The sequence below is a fragment of the Rhipicephalus sanguineus genome, chromosome 3, assembly GCF_013339695.2.
Source record: "Rhipicephalus sanguineus isolate Rsan-2018 chromosome 3, BIME_Rsan_1.4, whole genome shotgun sequence".
In the NCBI taxonomy this organism is placed as follows: domain Eukaryota; kingdom Metazoa; phylum Arthropoda; class Arachnida; order Ixodida; family Ixodidae; genus Rhipicephalus; species Rhipicephalus sanguineus.
This window is the reverse complement of record NC_051178.1, coordinates 156,485,730-156,505,097: the sequence shown is the minus strand read 5'-3', so window position 1 is coordinate 156,505,097 and position 19,368 is coordinate 156,485,730. Positions and strand designations below refer to the sequence as shown.

Genomic DNA, 19,368 nt, shown 5'->3' with positions numbered 1-19,368 from the left:
AGGTCTACAGCATGATCGCAAAGGTCTACGACAAATGACACAGAAAGACAGGTGTACAGAGATGCATTTACCTGTCACAAAAGTGAAACTCCTAAGGACACATGCATAGGCGAAGGAATGGCTAAGCCAGTAAAAATAACTGCGTGCAAAATCCCAGCAACTGACCTTGGCCCTTCATTTTTTTTTTACCAGCTGAGCGTGATGTTGCCTTGGCTGGTGTCGTTCCCGGGGGACGTTGGGACAAGCTGTCCAACATCCGGATGGCTTGCGGAAGATTGCACGTGTTAAACAATGATATCTTCCCGGGTGGCTGCAGTGGCCGTGCCGCAAAGTGCCCCAGCTCTTTCTGCAATTAAAATTAATCCAGATGGCAAGGGCTGCTCAACAGTGAACCTTGTGAGCCATGATAGCGTTGACTGAATCACACCCCTGCACTTGGTGGCAGCATAGCATTCTGTTTTCTAGGCCACCTCCTCATTATATGAGCAAAAATGCACAATGTGGAAGTACCTAAGTTCACGAAACCGAAAACTGACACCTCCAAATGGAGACCCGAGTCCACAAAAGAAATCCGCACAGGTTCCAAGAAAAGATAGCTTAGCCACAGTGGGTGCATTCTGATTGCAGTAGGATGCAAAATTATCGTGTACTCGTAATTAGGGCCACATCAAAGAACCCCAAGTGGTTAAAAGTAATTCTGGAACACCACAGTACAGCGTCTTATTCAGTCTGTGCTGTGTTGATTTCGGGTATTAAACCCCACGTTCTAATTTCTTTGTAACTTGCATGGGCTTTTCTTGGTAGCATCACATTACAGTTGGGTGAATGTCAGCTTTACCTTTAAAGGGGCCCTGCAACACTTTTCCAAGTAGCCATGGAATGGCTTCACTTAAGGAGCTTATTTCCTCACAAATCGACCACCACAAAAAATTTTAGAATCCGTCCAGTACGAACGGAGTTACAAAGATTTGTCGCACGCTGTATTTGCTTTCTCTTCTCTCCCCACGAAAGCACTGGAAGCTAAGCAGGGAGGGGCGGCACGAGGGTAGAACGTACATCACGCGTGCCTCGTCACCTTGAGCACTTTTTCTTTTTTCTTTTTCTTTGAACATGCAGCGTACTTTCAGTGCGATCGCGTGGGCGGGCAAGTGACGGCCTCCCGCGGCGGCCGCAGTAACTACCGAGCGCGCCATGTTCAAATCAGCCAATGGTGTGTCCGATGGCATTCACACCATAAGCATCAGTTTTGTTGAGAAAAGAGGAAGCGCTTTTTAGCTGACTTTGAGAATTTATTGTAAATCCCAGGCCATGTGCTGCGCTATAATGTTAGGCTTGCATGTTCTCGGGAGCCTCGGCTACCGATCGGCAGCTTTTTCTGACCTTGCTGAAAAAGTGTTGCGGGGCCCCTTTAAAGAGTGGTACTCTTAGGGAGAGCCGTTGGAGAGGGTTGAAAATTCAAAGCCAGGAAAAGGTCAGGGATAGCACATTCAGAACGAATTCTCAACCCTCTTCAATCACCAGCCCCAAGCCTACCACTTCTGTTTCACTAAAGAAGCCTAACATAGCACATGATTACAATATGCAGCTTTCAGTCTGATTATGAATTCACACTGAAACAAGAAGTTATTTTTAGTTATTAGCTAGCAGCATCACGTTGTAGTGTTCCAGGGACTTGCACGAATCGCAGCACTGACTAGCACACTGGCTAGTTGTGTGTGAGCTGCCATCCCATTTGCGATTGCTCAGGCGTCTATTGACAAATGCAGGAGATCAAATACACTGTTGACTTACGGAGGAAGACATGTTTTTCATAGCGACAAAGTGCTGCCTAAAAGCAATGATGAAGAGCTCCAAGTAAATAATGTTTGATTCTCTAAAGATAAAGTTTGCGAGTTTCGTCTCTTCCTTATTGCCAGAATCGAAGACATGTTAGGTTTTTTCTTGCTAAAAGAATAAGATGCTGATTCCATTTTTATGTCGTTTATTGGCGCGCCAATTATGCTCAAACAATTGGCACTCAGACAAGTGTAGCACAAAAGGCTGTTCTTCTGCACCGTGTAACACTCACCAAAAGTTTCCGGGCCATTTCGAAATTGCTTGAAAGGTGTTCATTGTTGCTGCACAACAAGCACATCTGGGCCAAAAGCTGCACATGCTGCAATGTAAAGCGTGTCAGAAATGGTCGATCAGATCACACGCAAGCATTATCAAAAATATTACAGCACAATCACTGAACTGTTGAGCCTCGAACCAAGAAGAGGTGAACCAAGTCACAAAAATGTCACTGAGAGTTCGCTACAGCACTCTGGAGTGCTGCCACACAGCAATGAACCGTGCGTGCATATATTACCATCCTCATCTGTTCTTCTAACTGCTGTATCTGTCGAGGCGTGGGTTGGGCGAGAATCTCGTCGTGCACGCTCTCAGTCGCTTCCTGAAATATGTCAGCCTCCGACTGGTCTGCGAGGCCAGCCGCGGTGGCAGTGGCAGTTTTGGACGGGGATGGCCTGCATTAGTGAAAAAAAAAAAAAAAAAAAAAAGAGCGCAGAAGAAGTGAATTAAAGTGAACCAAAGAACATACAATGCGAAGCCAGGAATAATTGCAGCTTCGTTTGAATTATGATGTAGCTTTGCATTATCCGAGATTAAATTCTTGAAAGACTACTGTACATTGTATAGACAGTCCCACCAGTTGCTCTGACTGGTGATTGAAATATGCAGCTAGGAAGGGGAGATGTCGTCTCTGCTAGAGGTCACACAGCAGAAAAATGCACTACTAGTACATGATGCTGCATGGTGAGACAATCTCACAGCACTGTCTGTCCTTGTCACTGTGTATCCGCACGGGCACAAGCTAGAAACTAGAGCTGTGCGAACAGCAAAATTTTGGGTGCGAAGCGAATTCGAATATAGAGGTGTGAGTGCGAATCGAATCGAATATTTCTCGAATATTTCTAGAATATTTTTTGAATAGTACTTCGAAGCGAAATTGCAGAAAAAAAAGTTAGAGAGGATTCCTAAGCATATTCTTATGAGATGAGATAGCAACATGAAAGTGTTTCTTTTCACTAGGTTGATGAAGCACTGCAGGGTCGTGTTACATAGTTGTCTTATCAAGAATGAGGCAATGTAGAGGACCAATTCTATTTATGTACATGATTTGGTGCAACCAAATTGTTGCCGACAACGCTTTACACGTGGTGGGCAAAGATGCCATTTCCTCAGCCTCTCCTCCTCTTTCAACTTCTGTGGAAGCCCAACTGATGTGGCAGACAAGGGTGTGCTCCCTTCAAGTCCGGAGTTCCAAATCTGCCTCGTAGACGTCGATATACAAGAACATCTGAAATTTTGGATGCTAAAAAGCTTCAGCTTCCGATTTTTCGCACTTCCTGCCCAAATTTCAGGTCCAAAACAGCATTAATTGAGCCCCCATCTCTGCCACATCTTTCATCTCCATGTTGGAACCAGTGTTTTCTTGAGTTAGTACATTTGCGACCATAGCAGAGCTTGAAAGGTAGCTTTGTCGCACTACCGGGGTGTGATGAGGTGAAGCATATTGAAAATCTAGGGACCACTTTCAATCGGACGTTGACTGTCTCTTGGCAAAGTTCGACTGTAACGGAACATGAAAGGCAGCTTTGCCGCAATACCGGGGTGTGATGAGGTGAAGCATATTGAAAATCTAGGGAGCACTTCCAGTCAGACGTTGACTGTGTCTTGGCAAAGTTCGACCTTAACGGAGCTTGAAAGGCAGCTTTGCCGCAATACGAGATTGTAATGAGGTGAAGCATATTAAAAATCTGAAGGGGTCACTTTCAATCGGACGTTGACTGTATTTGTTTTTGGGAAGTTCGAATAGTTCGAATAGTAAAATTCCAGAGCGAATCAAATCGAATAGCAAACACTATTCGAAAAATATCCGAAATTTCGAATATTCGCACAACCCTACTAGAAACCCTTTGTAGGAACATGTCATTTCCGGCAAGGCTGATCATGTCAGCACATCATCTTCGTGCCAAGGGTGTTTTCCTTCGGGCGAACACATCAAAGGAGGAAAACGTAGAACATGATTCACACACAGTGAATAGTACTGTTCATCGTGGTGCTGTGCTGCAAAACTACTGCTGCTTCACACGTGCCCTGGGCTATGCAGAGGGGGCGGTCAGGGGTGTTTTAAGCTCAACTCTTCACGTGTTGCAAAGCAGTGACGCAATACTAAATGCAAGCAACCAGCTTGTATGCATCTGTTCATTTCTAGCTGTACAAGCAGGCACAAGAATGGCAAAAGTACAAGCACTTACTTTACTGAAACCAACAGTGCATCTTCTTCTTCCTCATTGTCCAGGAGCTCTCGAGTGGCTGCTTGCATGAGCTCAGTCATCAAGTCACTCACTTCTTTCTCTGAAAACAAAATAACGGCCAAAGACAATGCTTGACGAGGCTCTCAGTTCAAACAAAATAGATTTTTGGATGTTAGCGATACAACTGCCATTTTTCGGGCGTGTTGGTAAACGGAACTTGAAAACATACTGAGCACCCACAAACAGGGACGTAAGGGAGACGACAACACAATGCGCTAACCTGCTCAGTATGTTTTCAAGTTATCGATACAAGTTTTGTCCACACTGCCCTACTATTAAAACATTTTCGGCAGCTCCTTACACGTAAAAAACGAATTCATTGGTGACTGCACTATGCATGAAATGTTGAAATATAAGAAAGCAAATTGCCAACTTCACCAGCTTTCTCATATCGAGGTTTAACCGTATTTTGTTTAAAAATATTTGGCACGAAACATGCATACGTAACATAGAAGAATCACTAAAGCAAAATATAAAGCAAATGTTATTCAAAGGTAAACATATTGAAGAAATCTATCTGCCTAGCTGTGACAACAAAGTTAAACTCGAAACCAAAATTGTTTATCTAAAAACACCACATTTTGGACTCCTTCAGACTCCCATTTTCAGGGGTGAGATTGCAAGAGGTGCAGTAATGCTTTTAAGAATTTTGTACATATGCCTGATACAGTCGCACTTCTTGCAATTAAACACATTGGATTTGCACACCGATTGATGCTTGGCTGAAGCCTTGTGCGGTGCCTGTGCCTCAGGCTTGGTGGAGTGTCAATTTGTTAACCTATTAAGGCCTTAACTTCATAGTATGTAGTTAACCTCATGAGACGACTTCGAGTTCTACTTAAGGTCAGATTTGTTATGGGCACACCATAAAGAAACAACCAAATACTAAATAAAAATCCAGAATGACTCCGAAGTGTCGTGCTGCTAAATATTAGTTAACTGATTAATTACACTTACTGTCCATTCTCAGAAAGAGTCGTATTATGTACTAGTGCTGTTCTGGTAATGTAGGAAGACTGACCAGAAATAGAAGTATTACATGTCAAAATAGAGTTTAGCTAAAAGCCCTTTAACTAAGCATGCAGTCAGATTTTACAAGCAAGTGAAGAAAGCAACAAAGCCAATGAATTTTATTAAAAAAAACACAATATAAAGATCTGGGTGCAAGAAATGCTTATCATTACAACATCCATTGAGAGAGAGACAAAATAAAAAGGGTAGCTCACGAGGTATCTTGCAAGCGTGGTCATTGCGAACATCCCAAGAGTCGAAGTTCTCTTCTTCCTCGTCCTGAACGGTGTATTCAGGATCCTCTACATCATCTTCGTGGTTATCTTCTTGTTCTACAAGGAGAGTGTGCACGCATCACTGACTCGATTCATATTGCATCAGACCAAGAGAAGTGAACTGTGCCATGCCTTTTAGCGACTGGATTAGTCAACCACAGTAAACTAGTAGCTACAGAGTCTAACCGTGTTACAAGTCTCAAGGCACTGCCTTGCATAACCATCACTTTCAGCATGGTGTACACCAATTTGTTAGTCAAGTGTCCTCACCGAAAGGCTTTACAAGTGAGACGAGAAAGTCTTTCCACTCCTCGTCGTCACACTCCGTGTCGTACATGTCGGTGGTAATGTCGGGAGCGATGAACTGGGCTTCGATGCACTCGAGGGGCGTGTCGTGAAGCGGCAGCTTCGAGCGGGTTCGCTCGGCGATACCACTCTCCTGCGCATGGAAATATTCGGATGAATAACCAACCACATCAAAATGGATGAAAACACTGAATAGAATGGTCACGCTATAATTTTGTTTACTAATTTACTGAATTGAATCGAGTGTTGCAATTGAACCAAACTGATTTTTCTGGTAGGGGTGTACGAACCTCCGGTGATGTTTCAGACTGAATCAAATACAAATAAAATAGTGTCAGAAGTCGTTTTTAGGTTAATGTAACGCGATGTTCCCGTCCTAGTAACCATAATTTTACCATCAGAACCACAAAGGGAGCATCTGGAACAGATAATCAAATTCTTAACATGTGCAGAACTTTTCATCAAGTGTGAACAATTGTTGTGTAAACAGTAGAGTCTGGTTCTCTGAGTGACATAGCCTGCTGCATTATGCAAGCTCTCCTGTTTTATGCCTATACTACGCCTGCGAAGATAACATTATTCGTAGTTTTGCACCAATTTCATGTCCATGAAAATGATGCTTTCAGATCCATGAAAACCCTGTTGCCTACTTTGCCCGTCCACTATCAGGAGATACGAGGCTTTATGGCAAAAACGATGCGTGCATACTCAGACGATGTACTTACAGCTCCTGCATCACTGGGGTCTTGCTTTTCTGGACTGTCCAGCACGGCATCTGAAGCAGGTGGTGAGAACGGGACACTTGATCCCACTGACGAGGGTGGCTCTGTGATGTCGTCTTCACTCTACATAAAAGAACGGACACTAGGCGTTCTTGTGAGGCGATTCACAAACTGTAACGTGGCAAAAAGTGACATACCGGCACAACAGAGCTTCTGGTGAACGAGGAAGATAAATTATTTTCAATTACACCATGTCCCAGAAAACACATTGAAATAAAGCATTTTGTTCAACATGATGGTTGGTTAGAGAACCACTGGCGATGCAACCATGGCACATGGCAGCCTGGACCACTTTTGACCCAACTCAGGAAGCTGTTGTCTGAGGAAGTTGCGTTGTTGCATGAAACAAGCTAACCAAGAAGATCCAATAAACCTACAAATTTGATCGCTGCAAAAAAAAAAAGATCTGATCTACAGTCCTCATGTATGTTTATGAAAATAAAAGAACTAAATTTTTTGACGTATTCTTGTAAGCAGTGACAGATAAGCGTCATCTGATTTCATTTCCGTGTTAAAAAAAAAAAAAATGAAAATCAGATAATCAGTTAACAGTGATCATGCATGTGTGCCTCTCTTTGTCTTGTTTTTCAGTGCAGAAGCTTGGTGCACAAAGCACTGAGCAGGCTAATCTCATTTTTTTTTTTTTTTAAAGCCATGGGAACACTGGTGCTTTCAGTGTAGTGCTATGCATATGAAACTCAACGTAATGAACCTGCGCCCTCAGTTGTAAACTTGGTTGCATTGCAAGTTATTGTACGGCAAGGACTGCAGTGTATCGATGAACTTTCTGATTGAATTATTCCATTGTGAATAAAACAGTTTTATTTTCTACAAGTGAGCACATGAGGGAAGTGCACTCTTAAGTTTTAAAACTGCTTTTAGCTGTGTTGGGATGTTTATTTATTTATGATATCTGAAAGACTTTCCAAGTTCTTGATCTATTATCAAGGTAATTTCTTTTGGCTCAAGTCTCCTGTCATTGTACATATGATCAATTGTCGCCCAGAAAGATAGCAAAAGGTAGAGACTGCAGTAAAATGCAAATTTTCTATCTGGCACTGAAAACAGCACAGGAATTAAAAAAGGCATTTCACTGCCGCTGTAGTATATGTATCGCAATGCTAATACAAAGCAATAGCATTTAGAGCTCATCATCACAAACAACACACAATTTGTTTGCTTAGTTGCAATGCTCAAGCACTCTCTCCAAAAACACAGTAAAGACAGCTTGACCGCTCCAGTTATTATTAAGGGGTAAGGTGCTTTGTTATTTAAGCTAGGACGAAGAAAACTTCGGTGATTACGTATGTTCGTGTGCTCATATCAAATATACCTCAGTTTTTATGTACACTATACCATTTATTTTTAAATTATTTATTCATAAAATGTTTATTTGATCACATTTTTAATGAACTAGCATTAGATCCTGCTGAATTAAATGTCATTGGATTCTACATATATCAATGAGTGCAACAAGAGTAATTTCATGGTTTTAGACTTTTTAGGACAAAAGTTATGAAGCTTCAAAGTTCTCATTTGAATGACTGAAAAAGAGCATTCCTCTTATTACACCCTTTCTAAAAACTGATAACTTCCCAAAGCAACCTTTGGCCCCTTATTGGTCTCGCTAAAAACTCAACTTTTCAGTAAGACAAAAATGATCAAAATTGTGTGTGCCAAAGTAGAGAAAAACTTCTCAGAAGGTTGTAAGGTTATAAAAAAAATGAAACAGGGAAAATAGCAAAAAAACAAAATACCATTGGTAGATCATGTGATATAAAAGGCTGTTATGGCTAAAATGATCTAGCATGCATGAAAATTGGAGAGATTATGCGTCTCCAAAAAAATCAAACGTGTTGGGCAATTTTTTGCCCCAAAAATCAGACTCCCCCTCTTAAACTCTATCTACAGACACACACAAGAAGGTCTTAACATAAAGAATGCCCCGAATGCTTCGACATTCAATTAGAAGCCAGATGTTAGGGTACATGTACGTACCTCTTCTGATGCAGGGTGGTACTCTTCGTCGGAGCTGCTCTCATCAGGGAACTCCTGCTGAAGCAGCTGCTGTGAGCCACTGGGCGCGGACAGCTTCATCGGTGAGACTTGCCACAGGAGCTGCACATGTGCAAGTACCAGCATTCATGATGTGTAGCTGAGTGCTATTTATGCTAAACACTCTTTTCGCACGAAAAGTTTGCAATTTGCTAAACAAGTCGTCCAAGATTTTTTGTTTGAGCTAGCCGGTCAGACATACTCGTGCAGTTATTGTGATGTGAAAAGAACGGGGACGAAGATACACATTGACAGCCTGATGCCCATGCTATCAATGTGCGGTTCTTTGTAACCAATTTCTTTTTAATAGCACCATATTTAAAACCAGCATGCAAGAAGCCTTATAACCTGATCCTCGTTGCCATGACTTATGCGACCAGCACACCAAAATATTCTGGTTACTGCACAAGCTAAGTTGGTACAAATTAATGGAGCTGTGGAGTGAAGAGCAAACGATGCCTGAAGTGAGACACACGCATAAAATTTTGCAAAAGTGCACAACAAAGGTAGGTGTAATAGAATAGAATATCACATACAAAAGGATGCACTAGCTTTAATCTTCAAAACTGTTTGAACATTCAAAATGGTCTTTAATATGCAATACATATCTTAGTGCCAGGCACCACCAGAGATTTCACAAGGCTTACTACTCATCTCTACCATTAGTTTTATTTTTGGCTGCCTTAGTAGTCCTCAAACAGTCTCGGAATATCTAATTCATTTCTCATAGCAATTTCTGAAGGTTCTGCTGGTTCCTTATGACTGCTGGCCTGCGTGATGCCTTGATTCCTTATTTGTACAAGAGTAATGTTTAAAGGAGACGGATTAAACAAGGATTAAAAAAAAAAAACGTTCTTTTGTCTGCAAGTAGTAATCAAGGCCGAAAAATAAGTGTCGTTTGGTTTTCGTTTCCCGCCAAGTAGCGGTTTTAACAGCGAAGCTGTTCTTAGTCGAGGCTTTCATGTTCGGGGTCAGCGTAGAACTGATCATGTGGCCTTTGGCCTTGCAGTGTGGCGAGAGTCAGGCTTGCTAGGAAGGGGAGCACTGCGCCGTGCGGCGAGAGCCGAGGGCGTGCTGCGAGAGGCGCGAGCGTACTGTGAGATGCGAGGGCGGAGGATGTCGAGGGGTGAACCTTCGAGAAACGCGCCAAGATGGGGTGACGGACTGACAGTGAGGCGCATTGGAGTGTAAAATAGCGTGTCAGTGTTCAGGAGTTCGCGCTTTCATAATGGCAAACATTTCTCGTTCTCCCGATGAAGAAGCCACCCGACGTGAGCGTCAGCGAAAGCTGACGCGAGAATAGGAATGTCATCGCCGAGCCAACCGCGATGTCCACGATTGCGAGGGCGAAGCTAAGCGCCAGCGAAGGGAAGACTTGAAAAACATAGAAGTACGATATAGCCTTATGAATGACGGGCATAAGCTTCGGCTTCACTGTTTCAACAGTGTTCGCGATGTGGAGCTGGCTGGATTTTTTTCATGTGGAACTATATTTGTGCGCCCAGAACTAGCAATGTTGTTAGAGGCCCTATGAGCCTGTTCAAAGCAATTCTTTTTGGAGTTAGGTGTCAGTATCGACTACAGGCACAATAAAAGGAGGGTCATGATACTGACTTTGAAACTGGAAACTGTGATGAAAAAATTGCGAGATTTTACGAACTGTCAATAATAATGGGCAACGAACCAACATAACTCACTCACTTTAAGCAGATTACTGTATACAATACATTGCCTACTTACATGTGGCTGTTTCTCCATGATCTCCCTTGCCTTGGCCCTCGTGAACTTCGGCTCATAGGGCAATGAGCTGAGATCCGTTCCTAATTCTTCAGCGGCCACATGGGAAATCATTGTGTTCTGCAGCATGGCTAAGACACGGCTGTTCGACACGACCCTCTGGAAGAAAACACAGCACTGACATAAGTCGCTACTAGGAACACCAAGTGGGAGTGCCTTTTACATTGATTTAAGCAAGTTGAAAACTTTTTCCTAATGTCATCAAAATGAAAGCCAGTAATGTGCTCGTTAAAAATAGAGATAAACGGAATGTACATATAGATTTATGAACTTTAGAGCGGAGCAAGAACCAGATTGGTGCCTAAACCTCTCACCATTATTATCCCCCGACAATGGGTGTCGGAGTACTTGATCATACAACCAGCAGGAAAACTGGTTTGGGCTACCACATGTCACAAATACAAACACCATCAATGTATCCTGTGAATCACTGTGCTGTCCCAGTGAAGGCTGCTGCTACGTACAACAAGAACTAGTGTCAAAATATGCTTATCTTCTGCGGTGAACGATTCGACAAATAATTCTGATTCAATTCTCGCCCCTATAACAATAAATAAAATAAAAAAAAGTGCCAGACCCGTATGATGTTCTTGACATTCGTGACGGTGAGATTGTTCTTCTCGGCGGTGTCTTCCAGGAATTTGTCCAGTTCCGTATCGCATGGCTCCGGCACCGGAGCCGCTCTCGGCTTCTTTGGTTTCTTCTTGCCCTTACGCTCTTCTCTCGGACGCTTGCGTCGCTGACCCGTCGACGTCGTGGCTTCGCCAGTGGCATCGGCAGGGCTGCTTTCCAACGCAGCATCCGTGGACTCTGCCAAACCATTGTCTCCATCCTGTTGCGGACTTGAAGCCTCGAAGTTAATCTCTTGCAGGCGGTACTCGCCGTCAGAAGACGGTATGCAGACATACTCGGCATCAGGAGGTACATCCGAAGCACCGCCCGGAGTAGTCGAAGCATCTTGCTCACAGATCACAAGCGGTGTGCTGACCAGGGCAGGGCTTCTGCGGTAGGGATCAGGCGTTGGCGGACGTTCCGGTGTCTCTGGGAGTGGGTTCTCAGCCTGTGCTTTCTCTGCAAATAAGTGATCAATTTTACGATGTGTGCCAGAACTCGTGCGACACATACTGCGCCTAAACTTGTACATGATGTTGATTTCACCATAGGCAATGAAATGACGCATGGCACGGTTGCATTTTAAGTGCGTAGCACTTTAGGGGCCCGGCTTGTCGTCCACCCACTGTCTCATATTGTGTGGTCACGCAGTGGTCAATACAAGCTTAAAACAAGGCTGACAATGCTTAAAATTAGTGCAAAATAAAACAAAGTCTAAAATAATATAAACTGCAGAAACAACCAGGAATTAATCGCAACAATTTACGTAACATCGTGAAAAATGCTTGACACATCCGGCTGATACCCGCGCAGCGCAAGAGAGGGCGCCACCGCCTCGGCAAGCGCGCGATTGCCGAGGCGGTGGCAAGCGTCACGGCAATCGCTGGGTTGCCCGTGCTACACACTTCTCTAGGTTTCACGGTAGTGGAGCTGCATTAAGCTCGAGATTTAGAACTACACTAAGACCTACACAAGAACGACATAGGCGCATGATTTCCTTTTAATTGACAGCACCTCCACTGCGGCCACCGCAGCATGATCTACAATTTACAAAATACCGGAAACGAGTCAGAATTTCCCTAGACAAACACACTCGCGCCAATTCTTGTCGGCCGAGCAGCTGACAACGCTCTGTAAGGCAGCGATTTGAAACACTCTAGCAGTTCACACACATCATGCAACGCTCAAATAAGTGCGTTGCGATGTCCGTCTAATAATTACCGGGTGTTGACGGGCCGCCCGTTGTCGTTCTTCGCGGCCTGTCGTCGGAAATGTTGGGCATTCTGATTTAGACCGGCGCGTCCGACGCCGGGCGCCCAATCGTGGTTTTACCGCGATACTTGAGCTATTCGACTTTGATCGGCGAATGATCAGTGATGCACACGCGTCAGGTGTAAATCCTGGGCCGAACGCAAAACTCACACACATGTTAAACGCGAATAATTGTGTTTCGCGCGACTCGAACACATATTCGCGTCACTTGCAGAATCTCTCCCTGTGTGTTGTGTTGGGAACGGTCGCGCCACCTATAAAACTAGAAAAAATAAGGGGTGATGACTAGTAGAAATTATAGAGTTCCATAATAATAGGAAACCTTATGGTGGGAATAACGGCGTTGTTTATATTTCAATAACAAAGCTTCTATCGATAATAATTGCACACCGCAGGGGCGTCGCTAGCGTCGTAAACTCCATAGTTGGTGCGTCGAAGCAGTCGAGTTGGTTGAGTTGACATCATGATTGGCGTACTCATTAGATCTCAGTAAATTTAGCACCTTCTATTCGTTTAACAAAGTACAATTTACGGGTGTTTGTGAAACAGGACTACCATATCACCAAGTAAGCTCAGAGAGTGTCAGAGTGACAATGAAAAGCTCCAGTTCTTTGCCTTACGTTTCGAGCAGTCCGTGATTCGTGTGCATGATTACTCCGTATCCGTGCTTGGTTTGTGTAACGATTGTATGTAAGCAGCGGGCGCGTTTTAAGGACGAACTGTGTATTGCGTCTTACTTTTTGTTTCCTTTTGTTACGTAATGAGCTCTAATCGTCCTTCATGCTGCCTCTTCGCAGCGATCCATCTACAATGCCGAAAAAATTTGGCACCAACACGAAGTCAGCCGAAGCTCGCGCTAAAAAGGAAGCCGTCAAGATAGCTGACAAGGAGAAGAAAATAAGAGAAGCCGAGGAAGCCCTCTGGGCGGACGATGACAAGCACATAGCCAGGAAACAACAAAGGAAGGTAAGGAATTCCCTTCGGGACTGTCTCCGAACTATTGGTTCATCCTTCTTAATCGTTGTTAGCTGTTAGAACGCCGATTCGCTTATGCTAGTTATCGTAATTACGACAGGGTAACACATGGCTCGATTTGTAACACTGAGCGTAACAGTGTCATAATTGCGCCTGATATGTGCTCTGCTGTAAGGCACCCGCATTGGTGCTTTCGGTTTTATTTGCTGACGCCAGTGCGCAACATCGCCGACAGCTCTTCTTTGACTGGTGTCAGAATGCGTAAGCTTTCAATCGCAAGCTGTTCCACAACCGAGTCTAATGAGAAAGGCAATATTTCATTAATGCGCCGCATACGTATCATTGTTACTACGAGCTTTTGCATGCTGCTGCTGTGGTGTAAGCTACTTCGCAGATTCAGTGCTACATGCTACCATACTCTGCTAGTGTGAGCACGGAACAAAACATACGCAGTGTTCAGTCGAAGCCTGTTTATTGTTGCTACTTCAAATGCTTGTAAAAACGACAACCTGCGCATGCTGGTGCTAATTTTATTGACGCCAGAAAAGGAAGGATATAACTGCAAGCGAAGACACAAAAGCAACAGGATAAGCGACGTGCATCTATTCTGGACACAATTGCAGGACGCTTGACTTACACCCTGCATGTTAATGAGAACTAACAGACAATAATGCCATGGAAAGTATAGGGGATGCTATTTGTAGTAATTAGGATATGAATGCGAAGAAAGTAAAGTGGACGAAAGGATAACTTGCCGCCTGCAGGAACCGAACCCTGCATGTTGGCTTGCGTAATGACTGACCCTTTGCAGCCTGGCCAATTCGCGCGCTATCTAGTGGTTGTGCAGTGCTCTTGAATGAAGCAACGAATATGGTGGTAGCAGCGAAAGTTGAAGATCACGCTCTCCATCATGGCGAGTTCCAAATTCCAGCCTGCCCCTTTGCAATTGCATGTCTCAACCTTTGGGTTCATGTTCCTCTTATTTCCCTATGTTTGTATGCAACCTTCATTGCTACAGAATGTTACAGCAACACGGTGTTTGTCTGTTTTCTAGGAGGAGAGAGACAAGAAGAAACCGGAGCAGCTCGAGAAGAAGGCGGCACTAAAGCAAATGTATGATGAAGAGATGAACAGCATCAAGTCCGTGAAAGCGCGAGTTGAGAAAGTCACAAGAGCAGACATTGCAGCCTTAGCCGAAAGGCAACAGAGTAAGTTTGCCAGAATGAGTGTGAATGGCTGTTTGTATGTGCGTGTGTGGTTCATAGAATGCAAGAACCGATTCATTTGTACAGATTAATGGAGCAACTACTGCTGTTGATGCTGCCCAGTTGCCAGCATCTCGCAACCTATTTTAGTTGCTGTATTTGCATGCTCTGCAGCCACCTACGATATTAAAAAAGCTAGTGGAATTAACTCAAGTTGTTATGCGGGCTTGGTGGTATGGCATGTCTGAATTCATTCTCGCTCATTTGCGATACCATATAATTCAGAAATGGAATAGCGGAATTAGTCGCAAAGGAAGTCCAGGGTAACATCTGGCAAGTGAAATTGATAACCACTAATAAGTTGAGAAACCGTTGCACATGGCTGCAAACATTGCAATGAATCTCATGCTTGCAAACACTTCCTTTCATTCCTAACTGCAGGACCTCCTTTTGTATATGCATCTTATGTAATTCTTACCTTATTGCCAACATAAGAAATTTGCTTCTGATCATTTGAACGGTGTGCTAGATATCACACAGCCAGTTTTAATGTAAGCCAGTGAAACTTTTTAGGTTGTTGTTGCAGGAGAGCTGTGATGAAAATTGTGCTACTGTGAATTCCTATGCCTTTCCTCCTAGCTTGAGCTCCATCTTGGTACATTTTTGTTGAAGTTACATATTCTTCTAGCTGCACAACTCGCATAATTATAGCTGTACTTTTGCGTCTGTACTTGTTCATTATTATATGATTTGATAACCTAATTTCATGATGCTTCTAATGTTATTGTGCTTATATGTGGGTTGCAGCCAACACGGAAAACCTATCTACTGCTACTATACAGGGGAAAATAGTTCCATGTTCATGTAAGGATACATCCAAGCTAAAAAGGCAGGGCGTGCAAACGCGGACACAAGAAAGAAGTCACGACACCACAAGTGCCCTGTCTTTGTAGAATGAGCACTTCTGTTATTCTAAGCTTTAAGATACATTTATGATTGCAAAAAACCATTTGTTGTGGATGTCACCTTTTCTTAGAGATTACTTCCCTACCACCCCCCAAAAAGCAAGGTAATCATGCCCAAAATACTGTTGTACTTCTCATTTTCCATTTGCGGCAGTATCTGCAGATTTATTCGAGGCACAAAACTTATTTATATGGCCACATTTGTTGCAGTGATTTTCATGCCTAATTCTGAGGCAGATGAGTCTGCAATGGGGAATGCTTCAGCTTACATGTGTATGTTATGGTCTAACAAAAAGTTGTGTTCTAATTGTGTTTTCAAAGAAAAATTTGTCGGAACTCATTGCTTTGCTGGAGGGTAAGCAGATACATTCTGCTTCTCGTCAACTAATTTACTACCAAGGACACGTGTGCTGCTGTCAAGGGCGTAGACATTGTTGTATTTTGGGAAGGGAATGTTTTACACCTCTATATGTATGTGTGTTAGTATGTCCATGTGTATATAAGTAGACTCTCAGTAAACGCAAATCTCTTAAACGGAACTGCTGCTTAAACGAAACAACTGCCTCTGCTATGATTGGTTCCATGCGTGAATACCGCACCCCTGTTCATCTCTGAGTAAATGAAACTCCTGTTAAACGGTACATATTTTATTGGTCTCTTTAGGTTCTGTTTAACGAGTGTCTACTGTACACACATACAAACTGAAAAGTGTCTGGAGGAATTCGAACCCTTTCCAAACTGCTCTCTGGCTATGCCTACAGCTGCGATCATACATTGTGTTGTCATATTTAAAACGTCAACTACATCATGTTTAACTAGTGCTAAAAGATGTAGGACTAGAATGAGAAGCACACAGGATACGACACTAGTCTGTCCTCCATCTCGTTTTAGTCTGAGGACCTTTAGGGATAATTAAGTATGTCTGAATTTTGTGATACAACCTGCTAGCCGAAGTTCCTTTTGTACCAAAGGAACTGGACACCAGAAGTTTTGGATGGGTTTGAGGGTGTTGTGTTGAAAATTGGTACATGAGGAAGACACTGTTCTTAGGTGCATTTGCTTTGTGTGTATATTGAAATTGACATGTGTTTCTGTTTCCTGTTGCATTTGAACTGCTAGTAAGAGTAAAGTTATGCTTTTTCCTTGCAGAGGCACAAAAGGACCCACAGGAGATGCTGCTGCATGAGAAGCCCTTAGAAGAAAATATCAACAGAGTCTTTGTCGAAAATGAAGCACGGACGGTTGATGAAGCAATTGCTGTGCTAAGGCAAGCTTTGATACGTTCTCTCACTTTCTTTCACCTGTACTGCGTACAGTGGTACCTCAATTTTACGTTCCCCAGTTTTGCGATGACCTGCAGTTTGCATTTTGCAAATCGGTTTGGTCCTGGCAACATCCCTATAAAAATAATGTATTAAAAACCTCAGTTATACGACACAATTCTACGCCGACCCCGCATCAGTCAGGCGTATGCTCGCACCTTTAACTCTGACCCCTTTCATTTTCTGTAAGAAAACTATCAAATGTGTGAATAAAAAAAAAATAATTATGATGACTTTTCGATACTGTCCAAGAAAACCGTCTGATACCGTCTAACGCCGACCAAATTTTCGCGGGTGCAAAATTAAAAGCTTACGTACCTCTAGGTTGATGATTAGAAAAGTACAGAGAGCGAGACAGTACGCCTTCTTAGAATGGAAAATTTATTCTCATGGCAGTTCATGTGCTTCTGTGATTCAGTTTTTCTGGCTTCAAGACCGCTTCTGGATAGTTGTCAATCACATGCGTAACCAGGGCAGTTACCTAGACAAGCTCTCTCCGCACGGATTAGCTTCAGCTGGTCAGAAAGCTCATCTTTGAGATCCAGGTATTTTCGTGTTTTCAGCCCGTGGAAACCTGTACTGGCCAACATAGAGGTGAAGGTCGCCTCCCTTTGTTTGCGGGCCTAGAGCACGCAAAAGGACACGACGCAGCTATCTTGACCATGCAAAATAGCTTTCCCTTGATGTGAGCGTTCATACTAACAGCGGCGCATCGTCAATTGCGCTTCACAATGGAACAAATGCGACGTGCACAGCTCAGTCACGCACGAAAGCATATTATGTGAACAAGTAACAAAATGTTCTCCATTGCCATTATGTGACGGCGATGACACTGTATCTGGCTCTTCTGGTGGGAGGCTGTTGCCAACGCAGTCTCGGTTTTGTTTTCACGCGCAGGCAATTTTCAGGCTCGATTTATCGGAAAAAAGATGCACGTTGGATTTGATTTTTTTAAAGTTGAGACTAAAGATTCGATCACACCTCCTTCAACTAAATGCTTAGCTGCCATTTTCAAAAGCAATTTAATCTACCTTCATTGGAGAAATACAGGGTCATGCCGTGGGCTTATTCAAGCGGTCTATACCCATTTTTTGGGCAAGGGTGAGTGTCACTGCCTATGTTCTTAGTTTTTTCTATTATCCCCTTCAGGCGCAACGTCCACATATGTGGACGCAACTTGTTTTTGCCAGTTTTTGGACTAGCCGGAAGAACAAGGGCAAGATACATTGCGCATAGCATCAATTGAAACCTTCTGCATGGTCAACGTGCCCGTGACTTAACCTCAATGTGCTAAGTATTACCATTAACCGATCCACTTTGGTGAATGGCACTACGATGTTAGACGCGGTTGTTCGACTGTTTTGCTGCATTCCAGGACCAACGTCATAAGTATTATTTTTCTCCTGCACGAACTGAACGCAGCCAAAAACAAATTGCGCATGCATTTTAAGCCAACATTTCCTTATTCTTGTATAAAAATGGAACATGACTGACTGCTGAGTAATTAAATATTCAATTATCCTCTAATTAAGATTAATAGCAAACTGCAAAACAACAGCATATTACTTTATTTATTTCTTGGAATGTAAATTGAGTGCCTTAGAATTACGTTGTGCGAATTTGAGACATTTGCAGACAGTACATCGTAATTCGCGCCTGAAGGGGTTATACGACGGCTGCATTATACAACAGTTTCGCGTGGTCCTTTCAAAGTCGTATAATTGGAGTTCCACTGTATACCTACAGATCCTCCAAATGCCAGTGTGTGGCTGCATCGTGAGATGGCATTGGCATTAGTTTTGCACATGCAGGGCTTGAAACTGTTGTTTTTTTAAATTGTCCTTTGGGGTGGTTCAGCTGACTTGACAAAGATAGAACATAATGTTTCGACACAACAGCATAGCGCACTCAAGATTTACACAAGAGGTATGAAATTACCATTGACCATTGTGAGAAGCTGTGGCTTCAGCAAAACTGGCACACTTCTCAACATTCATACTAAGTTTGTATGGAGTGCATTGGAATTATGTTCTGATTCCACTTTTATGTACAGCGGTGCTGCCACTGGCATAATAGCATACCATGGATGTCAGAATATATTTTTTCGTATGTTAAAGCCTTTTTGTTGCTAAGAAAATACTCTTAAAATATTCACTAGGCTGGATGTCCATTTCTTATCGTTTTCTTTTGGAAGGCAATGTAATCCTTGTTTCTAGATAAATTATTGACTAGTCACGAGTAGATGCTGCCCTTATAATGTGCGGATAGCGCAGGTGCTTCTAGGCTGTCTTTCATACTTGGGTATTTTCTGGCTTTCAAGACATCCGCTCGCAGCAGGACTGAACTTCCTGGTAGTGCGGACATGCTATTCCCCAATCGAGACTGTCTCTCAAGTGTGCATGCAGTTGTCAGCATCTCATACTGTTACTT

General features: G+C 43.2%; 2 protein-coding genes across 3 annotated transcripts in view; one reads left to right on the top strand and one right to left on the bottom strand.

The window, feature by feature from the left end:
- Positions 1-12,714, bottom strand: part of LOC119387545 (GON-4-like protein) — a 41,981-nt gene extending 29,267 nt beyond the window's left edge. For both annotated transcript variants that reach the window (XM_049413539.1, XM_037654969.2), the window contains exons 1-11: positions 12,421-12,714; positions 11,165-11,658; positions 10,531-10,686; positions 8,734-8,853; positions 6,679-6,798; positions 5,918-6,086; positions 5,588-5,704; positions 4,302-4,401; positions 2,351-2,507; positions 2,069-2,155; positions 166-346 (exon numbers count right to left, since the gene is read on the bottom strand). In XM_049413539.1, coding sequence (XP_049269496.1) covers positions 166-346; positions 2,069-2,155; positions 2,351-2,507; positions 4,302-4,401; positions 5,588-5,704; positions 5,918-6,086; positions 6,679-6,798; positions 8,734-8,853; positions 10,531-10,686; positions 11,165-11,658; positions 12,421-12,481 — 1,762 coding nt within the window. In that variant the 5' untranslated portion in view covers positions 12,482-12,714. The remainder of the gene's footprint in view (positions 1-165; positions 347-2,068; positions 2,156-2,350; positions 2,508-4,301; positions 4,402-5,587; positions 5,705-5,917; positions 6,087-6,678; positions 6,799-8,733; positions 8,854-10,530; positions 10,687-11,164; positions 11,659-12,420) is intronic.
- A 180-nt stretch (positions 12,715-12,894) lies between these two features.
- On the top strand, positions 12,895-17,049 carry LOC119387544 (coiled-coil domain-containing protein 124-like). Its single transcript, XM_037654968.1, has 4 exons — positions 12,895-13,037; positions 13,269-13,437; positions 14,501-14,654; positions 16,766-17,049. Exons 2-4 carry the CDS (start codon positions 13,282-13,284, stop codon positions 17,032-17,034), a joined length of 579 nt encoding a protein of 192 aa, XP_037510896.1. The 5' UTR covers positions 12,895-13,037; positions 13,269-13,281; the 3' UTR covers positions 17,035-17,049.
- The last annotated feature ends 2,319 nt before the right edge of the window (positions 17,050-19,368 follow it).

Excerpts from the sequence above, each read along its gene's own strand:
- LOC119387544 (XM_037654968.1), top strand. The coding sequence starts at position 13,282 with ATGCCGAAAAAATTTGGCACCAACACGAAGTCAGCCGAAGCTCGCGCT. Across the intron at positions 13,438-14,500 it reads CCAGGAAACAACAAAGGAAG|GAGGAGAGAGACAAGAAGAA; the intron begins GTAAGGAATTCC and ends TCTGTTTTCTAG. Across the intron at positions 14,655-16,765 it reads CTTAGCCGAAAGGCAACAGA|AGGCACAAAAGGACCCACAG; the intron begins GTAAGTTTGCCA and ends TTTTCCTTGCAG.